Genomic DNA, 18,998 nt, shown 5'->3' with positions numbered 1-18,998 from the left:
CCTGCTGGAAGTAGCCATCAGAAGAGGCACCCACTGTGGTGATACATTTTATGCACAATTTCAGCAACAAAACTCATCTAGGCTGTGGTATTTAAACTAAACCCAATGTGTGGTAAGAGAATACCAGCATCAACAGCCTGAACTGTAGATAGAAGGCAGGTTGGATCCATGCTTTCATCTTGCTTGAGCCCTATTGTGACCATACTCTCAGCATGTTGCAGCTGAAATCAAAACTCATCGGATTAGGCGATGTTTTTCTGGAGAGCCGGTGTGAATTATAGCATCGCTTTCCTGTTCTGAACTGACAGGAGGACCCCCACTGTAGTTTGACATATTGTTAATTTGGAGATGGTATTCTGTGTACCATTGTTGCACCAAGTTGTTATTTGAGATTCTGCTACCATTCTGATGCTCAGTTTGAACTTCAGCAAGTTATCTGCACCACGTTCAGATGCCTACATGCATTGAGTTACTACCGTGTGGCTGATTTGCTACTAATGCTAACAAACAATCCAACAGATATGCCAAGTGAAGTGGCTGGTCAGTGTACATTGCTTTTTTGCCTGTCACAGTAGTTAGCTTGGCTACTGACCACAACAATTAGCCAATTCTACTGGTTTTCCAACTTGCGACTGGAACATTTTAAAGTTGGGTGTAACATCAATCCCAGATCAATGGCATTAGTGTCACTGATGGTTTAAACACTCAGCTGCAACTTCACTAAGCTTGATAGATCTCACAGAACAACAGTGTTACAGCCATTGTAGCCCTAGTGATGTAGTGTAGGATCCTGAGTAAATCTGTTTTGTCCAAAATCTTAGAAAAGTGTTTTTAAAACATAACTAATGCAGAGATCTTTAATGCTGAAGATATATCTCCCCTTTCAGTACTTAACATAATTGCTCTACCTTGTAAGTGCTTAGCTAGCTGGGAGAGTTCTGTCTATTGGAGGTTATCAGCAGCTGCAAGCTAGCAAACTTTACAAATTTGTGTGCTCATTTTTCTATTTTAAGTAAATGTTCAAGTCAGACACATATGGTGTGTTGATTTTGTACTTGGAAGGTGGATTTTTCCAGATCCCAGTTGCAAACAAGAACACCTGCAGAAGTCAGAATTCTCACTGGTTTATTGGGGCTCCTTGAGACACCTTTGACTTTTAGCATCCAATATGACTCCTGCAGAAATAAAACAATTATTAGCACAAATTTTTGACAGTTTTGGATCCTTTTAAACCCATGGCACACAGTAAATGTGAACATGTTCCTTTTGTGTTTTAACGCATGAAATAGACAGAATTACATAATTATGGGCTTGTATTGATAATAGTAGTTAGCACCACAAGGGCTAGCAAATTCAATTGTTTTCCAGCTTGCAACTAGAATTATCTGAACTTCGGTGTGACGCCATTCCCAGCTCTGACTTCCAAGACAAAATCTAATGCAGCAATGGCATCTGCACCAGCTAATGATCACATTAGTTGACATGGATCCAAATGATTGGTCAGCTCATTAATGGGATTATTATGTTATCTTATGAGCGAAGAAAATAGACTGGGGTGTGAGAAAGGCTATGCAGCCACCATGAGGTCACCCCTTGGTTTAAAGCTGCTAGCCACCAGCACATCAATTATAAGGAGTGAGTTCAGCTAATGAAACAATAGCAGCTCATGGGAAACATTTATGGATTTAGCATTTCCTGAAAGAGAATGGGAATGTATTGCAGCTAGCCCCTTGGGAGAATCAGTCGTATTGCACTTTAAGACACTGATGACATAAATCTTTCACATACAGTCTATAGGATGGAGCTAATGGTATTCCCACTGTAATGTTGTTTATTGGAGCATCATTTTAATCACATGATGGATGTTCTGCTTTTACTCTATATAGATCTTATCTATAGACATGTTTAATTTTAAAAAATAACATTAAATCAATCCAACGCCAATCCAACCTGCAATGGATTGGCGACCTGTCCAGGGTGTGCCCTGCCTCTCACCCGTAGACTGCTGGAGATAGGCACCAGCCCCCCATGACCCACTATGGAATAAGCGGTATAGAAGAGGAAGTTGAATGAACAAAGAGTAAATCAAATCATCTTAGTGCCCTAGGTCCTAACTAGACTAATCGGGGTATATTTTTAACAGAATTCATTTCTGCTTGTTTTAATTAGATGTTCTGTTTGTTTCAACAAACACTGAAATAAGCCTGGCATTCATAGACTGTTGAGTTTGCAACTTGGACTTAGGTACAAAAACAAAGATTTTAGACTTAACTTAGTCTTGCGCTTCAAAGTCTTAAGACTACTCCAACTCAAGGTCTGGGACTCAAATCTCATGAACAATGTTTTTCTCGTGTAATCAAGCATGAGAGTAAGCCGGTGAGCATGGATCATTCGAGTAAATGATTAGTTTTCCCTTCTTCAAGTTACCATGATGCAGGAGTGCCCGAGTCCAGCCCTCGAGCGCTACTATCCTGCAACTTTCACATGTGTCCCTTCTCCAACACACCTGAATCAAACAGCTGAATTTCCTCTGCAGAGGCCTAGTAAGGAGCCATTCATTTGACTTGGGTGTATTGGCCATAGTGTATGCAATTGTATAGCAACAGTAGTAAAGCTGCACATAATCTATATGGTTTCTCTGGACAGTATGTGTCAATAAAAAGACTTAAAGGCAGCTTTTAATGGTAGCAGATGATGATTTACAGTCGGAGCCACAGTGCCCAGCAGAAATTATCTTAACCTGAGTGCATTTAATTTTTAACCAGGGATGTTTACAGATATCAGGCACTTAATGGTTGTTAAAAACATTTATTTTTGCTTTATAGAAATGGCCACATGGACATCTCTCAAACTGAACCATTTTAAATGACTTTGGGTTGTTTCCTAACAAAAACATATTCTCTCACTTTTAAACCTAAAATCATTACAGAGACACGGGTAACAAAACCACTTCCTGTTTATTACATTCAGAAACATCAACAGGTGTTAATCTCATTTTATTCATGTGCTTTGAACATAACTTTATATGTACATTTGTAATTTGGTAAATAGTTGGTAAACAGCTTTTTCACATGTTGAACTGAATGTTCTGAAAAACATGGATGTTAAATGTTGATGTTAAATGAGTCTTAAGGATATAGATTTAAAATCATAACTTAGAGCAATTTTGTGTTTTTAAGCAGATTTTCTGGCATGAATCTGATTTGAAAATATTAATGCCATTTAGAGATTTCAGAAAATGACTTGTGAACATGAAGTGGAGAAAAATGACATGTTGGATTTAAAGGATAGCCCATTCAGACCAGCTCTTTGACCTTATTTGTTTTTTGTTTTTTTTCTTTGTGAAAATGTACAAAAAATAATCAGAGAATGGCTGATTAGAGATGCAAGAAAAGTGAAAGCATCACATATGTCTCTTAATGTAGTGGGAGGTGTGTGAATTAGGCCGCAAAGTCTCCAAATATCCAAATCGCAAAGAGAAATCATAAAAGAAAATTTGAAATCTCCACTCCTACTCAGTAGGTGGCAATGGTGTTGATATTAACAAAACGTCAAAATTCATAGCAACAAACATTTGAGCAGAACCAGTGATTCTTACTAAGCAATAGTTTTTTGTATTGTTTTGTCTGCAAGGTAAGGAAATACAACAGCAGAGGATCAGTCCAAATCTTACCAGGCATTTGGTTTGTGCACACAATTAAACTGAAAACTGAATTTTTGGAGCTCAGATTACTAGATTGGGAGAACATAATTTTCATGAGGATGATGGGTGCACCCTGCAGCCCTGTTTATTTTGCAAAATGTTATTTACTGTTGACAGGTGGTGTTAACTTAAAGGGGCAATAAAGGTTTTCAATTCATTTCTTCCCTTAATTTTGTCTAGCAAGTTGGCAAAAACTAAGCAACAGGCACTAGAAACTGATTAATAATTTACTCATCAGAGACAAATTCAAAGCGAGCAGTTTCCATATTACTGGTTACTGTTGGTAAACTATGACTGGAGAATCCCTGTTGAGGGGCGGGGTTTATTAGAACATGGATGGCAAAGCTGTTAGTCAGCAGAAATCATAGATGGAAGGACAGAAATCCACAGAGTAGTGAAGTGGGCTCAGTGTGCAATAAGATCAGATAACTGATGAGATATACTCGGAGCACAAAAACAAAGAGCGAGTTTGTGCATTATGTCGAGAGCCTCCTCTCTGAATTTAATTAAAAAGCTCTCAGATCTACCACAATAGAGCATGTTTCTGATAATCTGCTGCTTTAACAGAGCTCAGTTTGATCTTAGTGAGTGTATGTGTGTGTGTGGATGACTGCTGCACATGGTGTAGCATATGGTGCTTGTGCATTTGTGTGTTTGCTCACAGTTCGGAGACGCTCCGTGCTCCTTAGAGAACTCATTACAAAAAGGGACAAATCCTTAACGCATCTCCTGACCTGTAATCCTGACCTGTAATCCAGGTACAGCATGTTCTCCCTATTCTGATTAAACATTTTCCTGTTTCAGAGACAGAACTATGGCAAAATATCGCTTTAATTCCAACATTTGTACCAGCACTTGTATGACCAAAAAACAAATTAACTTGGTTTCTGCTGTGTTCAATTTCATCATCTCAATTTTAGGGCTTTAAAATATTTTTCTTGTGTCTTAAATTTACAGGGCTTTATCTTCTACTTGAGTCTTTTTTGACATATACAGGTCCTTCTCAAAATATTAGCATATTGTGATAAAGTTCATTATTTTCCATAATGTCATGATTAAAATTTAACATTCATATATTTTAGATTCATTGCACACTAACTGAAATATTTCAGGTCTTTTATTGTCTTAATACGGATGATTTTGGCATACAGCTCATGAAAACCCAAAATTCCTATCTCACAAAATTAGCATATTTCATCCGACCAAAAGGGTCTAAAAGGGTCTCTAAACGAGCTATGAACCTAATCATCTGAATCAACGAGTTAACTCTAAACACCTGCAAAAGATTCCTGAGGCCTTTAAAACTCCCAGCCTGGTTCATCACTCAAAACCCCAATCATGGGTAAGACTGCCGACCTGACTGCTGTCCAGAAGGCCACTATTGACACCCTCAAGCAAGATGGTAAGACACAGAAAGAAATTTCTGAACGAATAGGCTGTTCCCAGAGTGCTGTATCAAGGCACCTCAGTGGGAAGGAAAAGGTGTGGCAGAAAACGCTGCACAACGAGAAGAGGTGACCGGACCCTGAGGAAGATTGTGGAGAAGGGCTGATTCCAGACCTTGGGGGACCTGCGGAAGCAGTGGACTGAGTGTGGAGTAGAAACATCCAGAGCCACCGTGCACAGGCGTGTGCAGGAAATGGGCTACAGGTGCCGCATTCCCCAGGTCAAGCCACTTTTGAACCAGAAACAGCGGCAGAAGCGCCTGACCTGGGCTACAGAGAAGCAGCACTGGACTGTTGCTCAGTGGTCCAAAGTACTTTTTTCGGATGAAAACAAATTCTGCATGTCATTCGGAAATCAAGGTGCCAGAGTCTGGAGGAAGACTGGGGAGAAGGAAATGCCAAAATGCCAGAAGTCCAGTGTCAAGTACCCACAGTCAGTGATGGTCTGGGGTGCCGTGTCAGCTGCTGGTGTTGGTCCACTGTGTTTTATCAAGGGCAGGGTCAATGCAGCTAGCTATCAGGAGATTTTGGAGCACTTCATGCTTCCATCTGCTGAAAAGCTTTATGGAGATGAAGATTTCATTTTTCAGCACGACCTGGCACCTGCTCACAGTGCCAAAACCACTGGTAAATGGTTTACTGACCATGGTATCACTGTGCTCAATTGGCCTGCCAACTCTCCTGACCTGAACCCCATAGAGAATCTGTGGGATATTGTGAAGAGAACGTTGAGAGACTCAAGACCCAACACTCTGGATGAGCTAAAGGCCGCTATCGAAGCATCCTGGGCCTCCATAAGACCTCAGCAGTGCCACAGGCTGATTGCCTCCATGCCACGCCGCATTGAAGCAGTCATTTCTGCAAAAGGATTCCCGACCAAGTATTGAGTGCATAACTGTACATGATTATTTGAAGGTTGACGTTTTTTGTATTAAAAACACTTTTCTTTTATTGGTCGGATGAAATATGCTAATTTTGTGAGATAGGAATTTTGGGTTTTCATGAGCTGTATGCCAAAATCATCCGTATTAAGACAATAAAAGACCTGAAATATTTCAGTTAGTGTGCAATGAATCTAAAATATATATGAATGTTAAATTTTCATCATGACATTATGGAAAATAATGAACTTTATCACAATATGCTAATATTTTGAGAAGGACCTGTATGCTAGTGGCATTAATTTTTTCCAAATGTTGTAGTTTTGAAATCACAAATTAGTGTTTTTATAATGTTGTGACTGAACTACAAGGCCTGTAATTCAGGGCAGAAAACAGTCCTGTTGGAAGGTATTAATTGCTTAACATTTGGCCAGTTCTCCCAAACCTGTAAAAGAAGCTCCTGAAACTCGGGTTATTGTTTAGTTAGCAAACTGAAACGGAAATGTTATCCTACTCCAGTAACTGCTCTGCTATCATGGGAGAGGTATATTTAACAAGGATAAGTTTAAAAAAGACATTTGACCTTTGGCGACTTAAGTGAAAACGTTGCAGTTCTGAGCTGAAAAAACAAAAAACAATGGACTCTTGACAAAACTATCAAAGTTTTTAAGTGATAAACAGAGTTATTTTATGTTATTCATGTAGGTCTTACATTTAAATATAATGCTCCTAAAAAGTCTTGTAGAAACCCCTAATTACGATTGTCACTTTGTATTTTCTGTTTAGCTGTACTGATATTTAGTCATGCATGCATTTTATGCGTCCAGATGACGTTGCATTTCTCTGTTGAAGTAAATGCTTTCCTTTATAATATAATAAACATAAACACAGCACAGACTTTAGGTCAGCACAATTAAATGAGAGGTCTAATTTCCACTCAAGTGGAAAGTCTAATTTCCACTCAAACCTAAACAGCTTCTCACAACACGATCTCCACAGATACCTGCAGCTGGGCCATCACTTTCACAAGCATTTATTAGCATTACTGTGGAATCGGACAGAGGTCTTTCCACTGAAACATGTAGAAGAGCATCCATTGAAAACTGGTTTCAAGAAGCTGTTTAGGTTTGCAATTCCTTAAGCAACATTCCACCCACATCATGGTCAAATGGGGAAGAAAGCAAATACTAGACTGACTGAACAAACCTAGTTAAACCCCTTCAGTTCTCCTCAGAGGGGAAATTTCATGGGAGAACTTTGAGATTCTTTGTTTTGGTAGGATAACAGTCACAAGTCTGGTTGATCACTAGCACTGATTCAGAACCTGTTTGCCTTTACAGTCCTACTGGGTTGGGGTTATAAGAAAAATCAAGCTAATACTTGGCACTGAGGTAAAGTTTAACTTTGCTACCTTGTAATTGGTTAACATACCGACTGGATTAAATACGGGAGACAAATGCCTTCTTAAATGTAACTCCCTGCCAGTGACAATACAGATCACAGAAAATAAAATAGAACTAAAATCTACATTTAAGTGGAACAGCTGGTTTAAAAATTTATTTCTCATAAAATAAAACAAAATAAATTAGTTAAGAAAGTAGTTATTTAAAATCACTTTAGATTTAAGGGGTTTATTGTAAACATAAGTTTCACTGTCAAACTAAAGATGAACTATGACATAATTTTCTAAACTTGAAATGTCCTCCTGATTTCCAAGTGGTAGAAAAAATAACTAAAATCAATACTAATTCGTTTAATGGTAACTTTTATAACTGTTGTCAGATTTAAATTTTCTCATGAATATCATGAGGTGCACAGTGAGCTCCTAGCAGGTTCAGTATAAAGAAAATGTAGTGACTTATTTTACCAGCAGAGGGCACTGTTGCCTTATTTGTAGAAATGCACCAGGGCCAATGTCGCATTTCACCATCTTCTGGGAGTTTTTACTAATTGGATTGCTGCAACATCTTAAGGTTTTAACATTTTTTTGGCTTGTTTTTGTCTCCAGGCGGATCTGAATTACAGCGTACAGGACGACTCTGCAGCCTTCTACGGCGTGACCAGCCAGTACGAGAGCTCGGAGAACATGACCATCACCTGCTCCACCAAGGTCTGCTCTTTTGGCAAGCAGGTGGTGGAGAAGGTGGAGGTGAGTAGGACTATGATTTCTTTTATAATAGTTTCTTTTTCCAAACGTGTACTCTTTAGATTTAATTCTTGTGGTTTAGTAGATTGTTGTAGTCATACTCATGAGTCAACAAAATTTATGGCAAGGATAGGACCACAGTAGTACAGACCAAAGGTTTGGACACACCTTCTCATTCAAAGAGTTTTCTTTATTTTCATGACTATGAATATTGTAGCTTCACACTGAAGGCATCAAAACTATGAATTAACACATGTGGAATTATATACTGAACAAAAAAGTGTGAAACAACTGAAAATATGTCTTATATTCTAGGTTCTTCAAAGTAGCCACCTTTTGCTTTGATTACTGCTCCACACACTCTTGGCATTCTGTTGATGAGCTTCAAGAGGTAGTAACCTGAAATGGTTTTCCAACAGTCTTGAAGGAGTTCCCAGAGATGCTTAGCACTTGTTGACCCTTTTGCCTTCACTCTGCGGTCCAGCTCACCCCAAACCATCTCGATTGGGTTCAGGTCCGGTGACTGTGGAGGCCAGGTCATCTGGCGCAGCACCCCATCACTCTCCTTCTTGGTCAAATAACCCTTACACATCCTGGAGGTGTGTTTGGGGTCATTGTCCTGTTGAAAAATAAATGATGGTCCAACTAATCGCAAACTGGATGAAATAGCATGCCGCTGCAAGATGCTGTGGTAGCCATGCTGATTCAGTAGGCCTTCAATTTTGAATAAATCCCCAACAGTGTCACCAGCAAAGCACCTCCACACCATCACACCTCCTCCTCCATGCTTCACGGTGGGAACCAGGCTTGTAGAGTCCATCCGTTCACCTCTTCTGCGCCGCACAAAGACACGGTGGTTGGAACCAAAGATCTCAAACTTGGACTCATCAGACCAAAACACAGATTTCCACTGGTCTAATGTCCATTCCTTGTGTTCTTTATCCCAAACAAGTCTCTTCTGCTTGTTGCCTGTCCTCAGCAGTGGTTTCCTAGCAGCTATTTTACCATGAAGGCCTGATTCACACAGTCTCCTCTTAACAGTTGTTCTAGAGATGTGTCTGCTGCTAGAACTCTGTGTGGCATTGACCTGTTCTCTAATCTGAGCTGCTGTTAACCTGCGATTTCTGAGGCTGGTGACTCGGATGAACTTATCGTCCGCAGCAGGGGTGACTCTTGGTCTTCCTTTCCTGGGGCGGTCCTCATGTGAGCCAGTTTCTCAGTCTATTCTGAGGTCAGTCTATTCAGTAGGACTATCAGCTGTGTACTGTATCCACCTCCTGCACAACACAACTGATAGTCCCAACCCCATTTATAAGGCTTGAAATCCCACTTATTAAACCTGACAGGGCACACCTGTGAAGTGAAAACCCTTTCAGGTGACTACCTCTTGAAGCTCATCAACAGAATACCAAGAGTGCGCGGAGCAGTAATCAAAGCAAAAGGTGGCTACTTTGAAGAACCTAGAATATAAGACATATTTTCAGTTGTTTCACACTTTTTTGTTCAGTATATAATTCCACGTGTTAATTCATAGTTTTGATGCCTTCAGAGCGAAGCTACAATATTCATAGTCATGAAAATAAAGACAGCTCTTGGAATGAGAAGGTGTGTCCAAACTTTTGGTCTGTACTGTATATATATATATATTTTTTTTGTTTTTTTGTTTTGCCTACTATCACTATCGTTTGTATGCAGTATTTATATAAAAATATGCAAAAGCCTTTTATGACAAAGTTTTCTTTTAATAGCTCAAACTGTTTTGTTTAAGGTAGGAACTTTCGAGAAATACAAGTGTTGAAATGACTTGTCACTAATTATCTGGGGCTGATGTGCACCATTCAGAAGAGCACAAGTGGATCTGGCAGGTAAAATGAATGAAGAGGAGTAACCCTAACACTGTTCCCTCTCTGGTGTCTAATAGACGGAGTATGCAAGGTTTGAAAACGGGCGGTTCGTCTACAGAATCAGTCGTTCTCCCATGTGTGAATACATGATCAACTTCATCCACAAGCTGAAACATTTGCCTGAGAAATACATGATGAACAGCGTGCTGGAAAACTTCACTATACTGCTGGTGATTAAACACTTTTCTTCTTTAAGTGAGGGAAAAACAAAATACATTAAGTGCATCTAATTTAGCTTTTTAGATATGTGTATCATTTTATTAATATTTTAATATATTTCAATAAGTAAATGTTTTTTGCCTATATATAAAGTTTATTTACATACCCAATTCCACTCAGAAGCTGAAGCATGAATATCATATTAATTCTGGGCTTTTATTGATTAATATGAATAATTATTTTTCCAGGGCTGAATTATTATACCGCATACAACCTCTTTAATCCAAATTGGTTCAAAACTATATACACAGGCTAAAAATATTTACATCCCCAATTACATTAGATAAATGTACCATTAATAAAGTTGCACCTCAACTGCAGACGTTTTGTAGCCATGAACAAGCTTCATGGCAGAACTGGTAGAGCCGATTTAAAATAGACGCTAGGATGACCAGGCCCAGTCCTTCAGAGCTACTGTCCTGCAACTTTTAGATGCCTCCCTGTTCTAAGACACCTGAATCAAATGGCTTAATTCCCCCAACAGCAGGTTATTAATCTCTGCAGAGGCTGGTAAGGAGCCATTCATCTAAAAGTTGCAGGAAATTAGCTATCATGGACTAGACTTTGGCACCCCTGTCCGACCATTTGGTAAAGAATGATTCAAAAAAATCTATAAGCCCAATATTTTGATATTTAACCCCATGATGATCAAAAATAAACTTATAGTGGAATTGTATGTTATGTGCAGATACAGTAAATGCATTTTTAAAAACATTTTAACTTTGGCATCTGTTTTGGCTTCTAGGTCGTGAGCAACAGAGACACTCAGGAGACCTTGCTGTGTATGGCTTGTGTGTTCGAAGTGTCGAACAACGACCACGGAGCACAGCACCACATCTATCGCCTCGTCAAGGAATAAGACACTCCTTCTCGTTAACAATTGCACATCTATGGCCTTTGCTTGGTGATTATTCATGGTGACGTCAGAGGGAGAGAAATAGATCCCTTAAAAACTACCAAAATTTCAGTCCACCAAAAAAAAAAAAAAAATCAGTAAAGGATAAATATGGCTGCATTTTCACTGCCACTTTAGAAACTAGCCATCAACAAAAGCAGTGACAATGTAGCCATAAAGCCCTGTGAGAATCAACATGGATGGTTTTTCCCAAGAACTCCCCAACATGAGGAGCAGTCGTCATCCATCCCACTAATTAAGCTTTCTTAGCACATCTGAATTTTACAGCTGCAATCATGGGAATAAAAGTGGGATTCGTGTTACAATGTTTTGGGGAAAAACATGCCAGGGAAAAGGAGAAACCGTTTTCATTCCATGGTGGAGAAAAAAGCATTATCAGCCAAGACATACCGAAGGTCAGACCCTGTGTATCATCAATAACCTGTTGGAGAAAAGGACACTACTGCATTATGGTATAGTAGAATATAGCTCTGGATGTGTACAGATAGACTCTGCAGGTTGTGCCAGTTGTGTTCTTGCACAAATGAAGAGGTTTGACCCAAAGAAAAAGAATGAAGTTTTTACTTTTTGTATGTTTTCCCTTAACACAAACACACATTTTAAACTTTGGTATCTTGTTTATGGATTGTAGCATGTAGATTATATTTCAATTCTCCTAATTACTATCTAATTTCTAAAAACATAATGGAGGGGAAACAAGAAATTCAGGTACCTTTTTGTGCAGCAGGTGACTTTTAATCCAGCCCTTTAGATTTTAGTCCAGGTCTTACTGAATCCAGGGCAGAAATGGTGGATTTCTAGTAAAGACTGAGACAAATGATCCTAAAATGATCCAAGGCACTGAGATCATCATTTTAAACAAACTGTTCGGATTCCTTGGAAAAGCACTGTGATTGTTTTTGAAACTACATCATTCATAGTGTCCAGCTGTTAGACAAGCTATTGTTTAACTCTCATTCTAAAACATGTTCCTTATTTCAGTGTTTGTACCAGCAAAGTAGAGCCTTAAATGTCTGCCTAAACCTGAGATACTTCTCCACCCATGTTACAACCGACCGCCCTGACTCGAAGCCTTAGAACCCCTTGCTTCAGGATTATGGATCACCGATTTCCCTTCGATCTTTTCCCTCCCTCGTGAATCCAAAACCAAAAAGCGCTGATGATGATGTTGATAGAGTGTACTGTAGCAGGTGTCGTCTGATGGCTCGTCTGCGTCATGCTCAGCAGCGTGAAGTGCCTTTAGCTGGAGACGGCAGTAGATGTTTCTGTTCTGGTTCCATGTTTTAGAGGAAGCTCTGTAGACATAAATAAACTGTAGGCTCAGTTTTCTGTTGTCTTTTAGCCAGTTATCTACAGTCTGATATTTAATGTATTTTTTTTAAATGACAGTCAGCACTGGATCCTCCTTGAAAGATCTGTTTAATTTCACAAAGATACCAGTGGGATATATTCTTATTCTTATTCTTTTGGTATTTAATGGCGGTGTTTGCTTGTGTTTTTGTGCTTCTCATGTGACTCTGTAAGAAAAGCTTGAAAACTTAATGTAATCTGGTGCCTCATTCAACCTACAACTTTTTTGAAGAACAATAGTTAAACGGAAGACCAATTTTAACATGAACCTCTACTTCAGGGCTGTCTATTCAGTTGGAGGCATGGGCTGATGTAATAATAATATACTCTCAAAAGTGTACACATCCCTGCTAAAATACCAGGTTTTAGGGACATAAAAATCAATATTATGAGAAATAATTCAAAGACATTTTCCACAGATAATGTAACAATTATCCTGTACAATTCAAATAAAAAATGAACTTATCTGTTAGAAAGTAAATATAAAGCTCCAATAACCTTGCTCCATAAGTTTGCACACCCTTAAACTAATACCGTGTTCAAACACTTTTGATTCAGTTACAGCATTCAGTCTTCTTTGGTAGGACTCAGTGTCCCACATGTTGACTTGGAAATATCTGCCCACTCCACCTTGCAAAGTTCCAATTTATTTCTCAGCTAAGCATTTCTAAAACATTCAATGCCTTCTCATGAAGTAAGTCCTTTGTTGATTTAGATGTATGATTGCACTCACTATGATGCTGGCAAATTAAGCCCATCTTCATCTAGCTGAGGGTTTTGGGCAAACTGAAGAAAAGCAATCCCAGATCATTATCCTGCCAACCCCATGTTTCACTATGATAAATATGTTATTTTTGTGATGTTCAGGCTCAGGTTTGGTTAAATCATTCTCCTACAAGGCCTAGGGAAATTCAAACTGGGTCTGGATGTTTTCTTTGGACTAAAAAGCTTCTGCCCTGCAATCCTACTCTGTAATACAAACATATGGAGAATGTGGGTAATTGTTTCTGGCTTGTTATGTTGCTGTTTCATTGAATTGCAAATGACTGTTTTCACTTTGCGATAGTACATATCTAATGTGGATATTTTTCCAACCTTCTCCTGACTGATACCTTTGTACAATGAGATCATTTTGATAATTTGTCACATCTCCACAAACTATAGCTTTAGCTGAAGGACAGAAATTTCAGAAAATCCCAAAGTGACATCTGAACTTTGTTTATGCTTATTCAGATTCAACATAACTGAAGGTCGGGGAGGAGTAAAACAGACCGAATGCTCAAACTAAATCCAAAGGCAGTTCACTGAAGCACACTTTAACAACCAGTTTATTTCAGTTTTCTCTTATTTTTTCTTGAGATCCGTTTGTCTTTTAGTTTATCTGTACAGGATAAACGTCATATTACAGTTAGAAAATGCCTTGTTAATGACAAAAACTGGTTATTTGGCAGCAATGCTCAACTTTATGCTCCACGCAGCTAGAAAAACCCCTGGTTACTTCCGCTCTTCCTCTGGCATCTCATGAAAGATCTGAACCCTAAGAACAGTTTGAAGGGTAATTTTAGCAGTTTTAAAACGTTGGTGTACTTTTATAATGGAAACCAGCCCATGCCTAATCAGTTCAGGTCACTTTTGAAGGTTTAAAGTCTCTAAGGCTTCTTAGTTCGGCATAAACACTAAACTACAACAACAACCACTCCGTGTTTCAGAAAGAAAATGTATTACTGGGTTCTTTATTGCAAGCAGAGGTTTAGTTTGGATCTTAGAGCAGTTCAAATGGAACCATGAAGATCTTGCATAATAAAGATAAATAGAATAAACCCAACATTCAATGGCAACAGAGTGAATCAAGTCCTATTAATAGGAAGAAGCTGCTCAGAGTACCAAAATTCATTTTTACAGGCCTATTTCTAACATATTAGAAATTGTATTAACTTTTTTTAAATGAATGAACTTGTTAAATCAAATTCTTTTACATTTGGTAGATAAATGCCTAAACCCTTGGTGACCCATGTCAAACTGTGTCCATAAGGGTAAAAGATGGAGTTCTAATATAAAGCAAGTAAAAGTTTTTCCATCCACACTGCTTTGAATAAAGAAAGTTATGAATGTAAGTGCAGGAATGTTTTAGCTGTTAACATTTACTGTGCACTTATAACACTCTTTCATTATAATTTAACTGAATTTTCATTCACACACTTCCTGCAGGGCAGTAGTGTGTGAATGACTCAAAAGGACTTTTTATACATTTAATAAATTATTTATCGCTTAAACTGTAGGAACCGGCTCCAACTGCTACTGTTGGTGCATATTAGTTATTAGGAAAAGACATTCACCCAATACCATGAGTTAGTCATGAAAGCAGTAAAAATTCCTGAGGTATCTGGATAGTTTAAGCAGAGGCCGCTTCAGTCGTTCACAAGTGTTAGAAATTCCTCACAGATTTGTAGCAACTGTGCCAGTTTTTTTTTTTTTTTTTTACCAGTTGGAAAAGTTTTCCACCAAGTCTACACTGAACTACCAAAATCTGAAGATGACAATAGATGCAATGTAAAATAATGAGGCCCAGGTGAGTCTAAATGTTTAGAAACGTTTAAATCTGTATGATTTAAAAAAAAAACAAAAAAACAAGTGGTTAGAAAGCGTTGAAGGACTCTAGTGGTTGCTTCCAGCTGCGATGGTTAGAGGTGTCCAGAAGATGCAGGACTGTGGAGCAGAGGCCTCAGAGCTTAAATAATTCTTGGTGATGACATCTGATCTACAGCCAGTCTGACCTTTCTGGATTTCGAATTCATCTCTGTTAACCTTTAGACCTCTGAGGTTTCGACCCTCACTGAGTTTTGTCCCACGCTGCAGTAATTTGTTTGCAGACAGCCTAAAAGAGTTTCTATTCCGGTATCAACATGCAACATATGAGTGTTAACCTAGCAGGTGGCCTCGAAGCCGCTGATGCTATTTGGACATCGTCTACCACCTGCTTACCAAAGGCAGTCATGATGTGGCACAAAGCACAGCAGACTAGTGATGTCATGGGAGCCGAACAAGGCTTAGAAGCCCCTTATCCCAAAATAATGAATCTGGACACATCCTAACATCTCAGCTGGCAGATCGTGTAGGAACTGCAGGAAATAGGCCTCTCTAAACTGTGACTTATTAAAAATGTCTGTTAGCAGTCATTGTTCATTGTTAAATATCTACTCATCATAATGGCACTAAAGGCTGACTCAGTGTGTATACTCCATGCCTGAAGGTTTCAGTGGAGTGGAGTTTCTCAGTCATGGTTGTCCGTGTGCTTAATGTTGTCTTGTGTCTGTAAGTGAGGCATTTATCTCCTATCCTGAACCACGTTTGGCACAGAGGTCCTGTCTGTAAAAATCAGCTCCAAAATGGCCTTGAAACTTTTCGCTCCGGTGCACGCGCAGCACGTCTGCCTGTTCACTGAGGATTTCCAGAAGGTGCTTTGTATGAAAGTGACAATAACCTTTATTACAGATGTTGTGTATATCTTTGATATTCTGATGTTTATCCTATTTTGTGAAGAAGAGAGAACATTTAGAAAAAAAGCCAGAAACTAGTAATATGTGTGTATTGGTATTGCACAGGGTCTGATCTTTGCTTTGTAACTTTTATCCCCCTCATATGGCTAAAAGTATGTTAGATATTTTCTAGCTTTGTAGAGACTTTGTATGCATATGCTATTCAGTTTAAATAAATTGTCAGTTCTAAGCTGTGAGTTTGTTTTATTCACTCATTGCTTCCTCAGATTTATGTTCATTAATTTTTACTACTTTCTCAAATGAAAAATGTTCTCTGAACTCAGCTAACTTTACTGTCTGAGGAAATGGCACATCTGTTCGAAAAGATGAAGCCCAATGAGCTCTGCAGTGATATTAACTATTAGCAACATCAATGGGACAAATGTCTGGTAAAGTCTTGTTAGAAAGAAAGTACACCTTCTTTTCATTCTTGGGTTTTACATATTAGGACAAAAAAAAAATACCCCGGTATTTACCGGATTCTGCAATTATTTAAGTCCAACCTGAAGGTGAAAAAACGCAAATCAGATTCAACACTAGTTAATTCTTTAAGTTGAAGTCAATATGGAAAAGCTAGGAATGAAAAACTAAGTACATCCCATAATTAAACTAACCCATTCTTCTTTCTAATGTTGCTTTGGTTCATTGATATTTGCAGAGATCGCACCACGACATTTCAGACTGAGCTTTAAGACTTTGACTGAGGCTTTACAACTCCTTGTTCCCTTTAAAACGAATCTGTTGCAGATTAGCTGCTCATCATTGTTTTGCAGATGACCAAGTTTGTGCCAAGCGCCAGCTGCCTGACAGAGGGTCTCTCATTTGACTCGAGAATACTTTGGTATACAGTGGAGTTAATAGTGGACTTAATGATGGCCAAACAATCCCAGATCATCAGCATTTATCCTGCTAACTGATGCCAGCAGTTTCAGATGAGGCCTTGGGGATTTACGTCTTTTCTATGAGCACTGCACAGACTGATATTGGGATGAATTTGATGAGACGTCCATTCCTAGGAAAACTGGCAGCTGTCAAATATTTTCCACTTGTACATAATCTTCCTCAGTGCAGAATGATGGACCTCAAATAGTTTGAAAAAGGCCTTATAACCCTTCCCAGATTAATTAGCAGCAACAGTTTCTTCTCTAAGGTCATTGATGATGTCAACCCTCTTTGCCATAATGTTAAGAAAAACCTGTTTGCTCTAACAAGCAAACTTAATTTAGCTGTAGAACACAATTTAAGCTGAGTATAATCCAATGTATGTTTCTGTATGCGTAAAGCCAGATTCAGACAACGTTTCCCCAGATCATTTTTTGTACTTCATTCTGAAACATCGAACCCAAGAATTGAAAGATGGTGTATTTTCTTCTTGCAATGACTATATTTACTGCCTTGACTAAGAATTGTGTTTTGAATTTAATCTTGGACGGAATTATAGAGGTCAATATTTCACTGCACCACATTTCTTCACACCTGTTCTACTTTGGCAATGAAATTTAGAAATTTAAGTGTTTTATTAAAAAGTTGCTATAGAGATACACTGCATCTTTAACTGAACTGTCTTGCTCTTCAGACTCTGAAGATGGCTAAAGGAATTTTAAGTATAATAACCAGGAAAAATAAAGAATAGTCATGCATCAATGTTCCTCAATGATCTGTTGTTTTGTTAAAAATTCAACAGTTAGACATTGTCTCCACAAACCAGACATGCTTCAGGGTGCATTTAAAAGCCATGGATTTTGTGGGGAATTCCAATCCTGTTTACCTGGCTTCATCTTTATTTGGTCTCTGAATAAACACACAACAAAAATGTAAATATATAATTCTAAAATAAGCTATTGACATTAAATCACTTGCAAAAAGTTTTGTAAAAAAGAAAACTTCAAGATGTATCCTTTATATATATTGACGGTTTAGGAAAAACATTTAAATGTCATCAACTGTTTGCATTTTTGCAGCTTTAAATTTGTTTGACTAAACCACAGGAACCAAAGTGTCCACACACATCTGGGTCCATGAAACCTTAAATCTGATGGTCCTGAAGAAACCAGACTCACAGTCTAAAACAATCACCTTAGAAAATATAAAATACAAACGTGTTCATGGCCTGAACCTGGACGGAGGCATAACCGTTTAAAATAATAGAAAGACTTTGGTTTTTGTACATTCCTTTATTTTTATATTCATACCCCTTGAACTTTTTCACGTGACTGAAATTATTGCTGATTCTTCTTTGCAAAAATCCCTCAAGCTCTGTCAGAATGGATATAGACCTTTTGTAAACCAGTCTTGCCATAGATTCAGATTTGGATTAGTTGTCACTAATCTTCTCTAACAAACCCAGAAACCTTCACGGAACAGTTGCATTTATACTGAGATTAAATTACACACAGGGGCACCCTTTCACTAATCAGCTGGCATCTGATGACAGTAGGCTTTTGTTGTAGTAAAGGCTGATTGTATATGCAATCAACACATTAATTATTTTGTAAAAAACTTCAAAAACCATACATCCTCATCCATTAACTTCACAATAATGCAATACTTCAGTCAATTCTCAATTCTGTTTTAAACCAACTAAGCCTGCAACAAAACCAAACCTGATATGTATTACAGGACCAGAAGCAAACCACAGAATTTCGTACAATTCTGAACATACCCTCATATGCTTTGTCTTGGTCTGATTACACGGAAGGATTTGTTCTGTAAACACCTCCAGCTGTCCGTCCGTCTGTCCATCCATCCATCCCTGTCAATCACAGGACATTTGATTAGGAATTACAGCTCATGGAGTCAATGAAGCTCTACACTCAAAAATGAAAAAACAACTAAAAACAATTATACTTATTTTTTGTGCATTTGCTTTGCTGTTGTAATGACAAAGTATGTGCCCCC

General features: G+C 38.4%; 1 protein-coding gene across 1 annotated transcript in view; it reads left to right on the top strand.

The window, feature by feature from the left end:
• The window catches only part of tead1a (TEA domain family member 1a), a 67,293-nt gene extending 51,003 nt beyond the window's left edge, over window positions 1-16,290 (top strand). The window contains exons 10-12 of the mRNA XM_047390389.1: window positions 8,038-8,178; window positions 10,097-10,249; window positions 11,044-16,290. Coding sequence (XP_047246345.1) covers window positions 8,038-8,178; window positions 10,097-10,249; window positions 11,044-11,157 — 408 coding nt within the window. The 3' untranslated portion in view covers window positions 11,158-16,290. The remainder of the gene's footprint in view (window positions 1-8,037; window positions 8,179-10,096; window positions 10,250-11,043) is intronic.
• The last annotated feature ends 2,708 nt before the right edge of the window (window positions 16,291-18,998 follow it).

This window comes from Girardinichthys multiradiatus, chromosome 2, assembly GCF_021462225.1.
Source record: "Girardinichthys multiradiatus isolate DD_20200921_A chromosome 2, DD_fGirMul_XY1, whole genome shotgun sequence".
NCBI lineage: Eukaryota > Metazoa > Chordata > Actinopteri > Cyprinodontiformes > Goodeidae > Girardinichthys > Girardinichthys multiradiatus.
The sequence above is the reverse complement of the archived record's forward strand: the minus strand, read 5'-3'. Positions and strand labels throughout refer to the sequence as shown.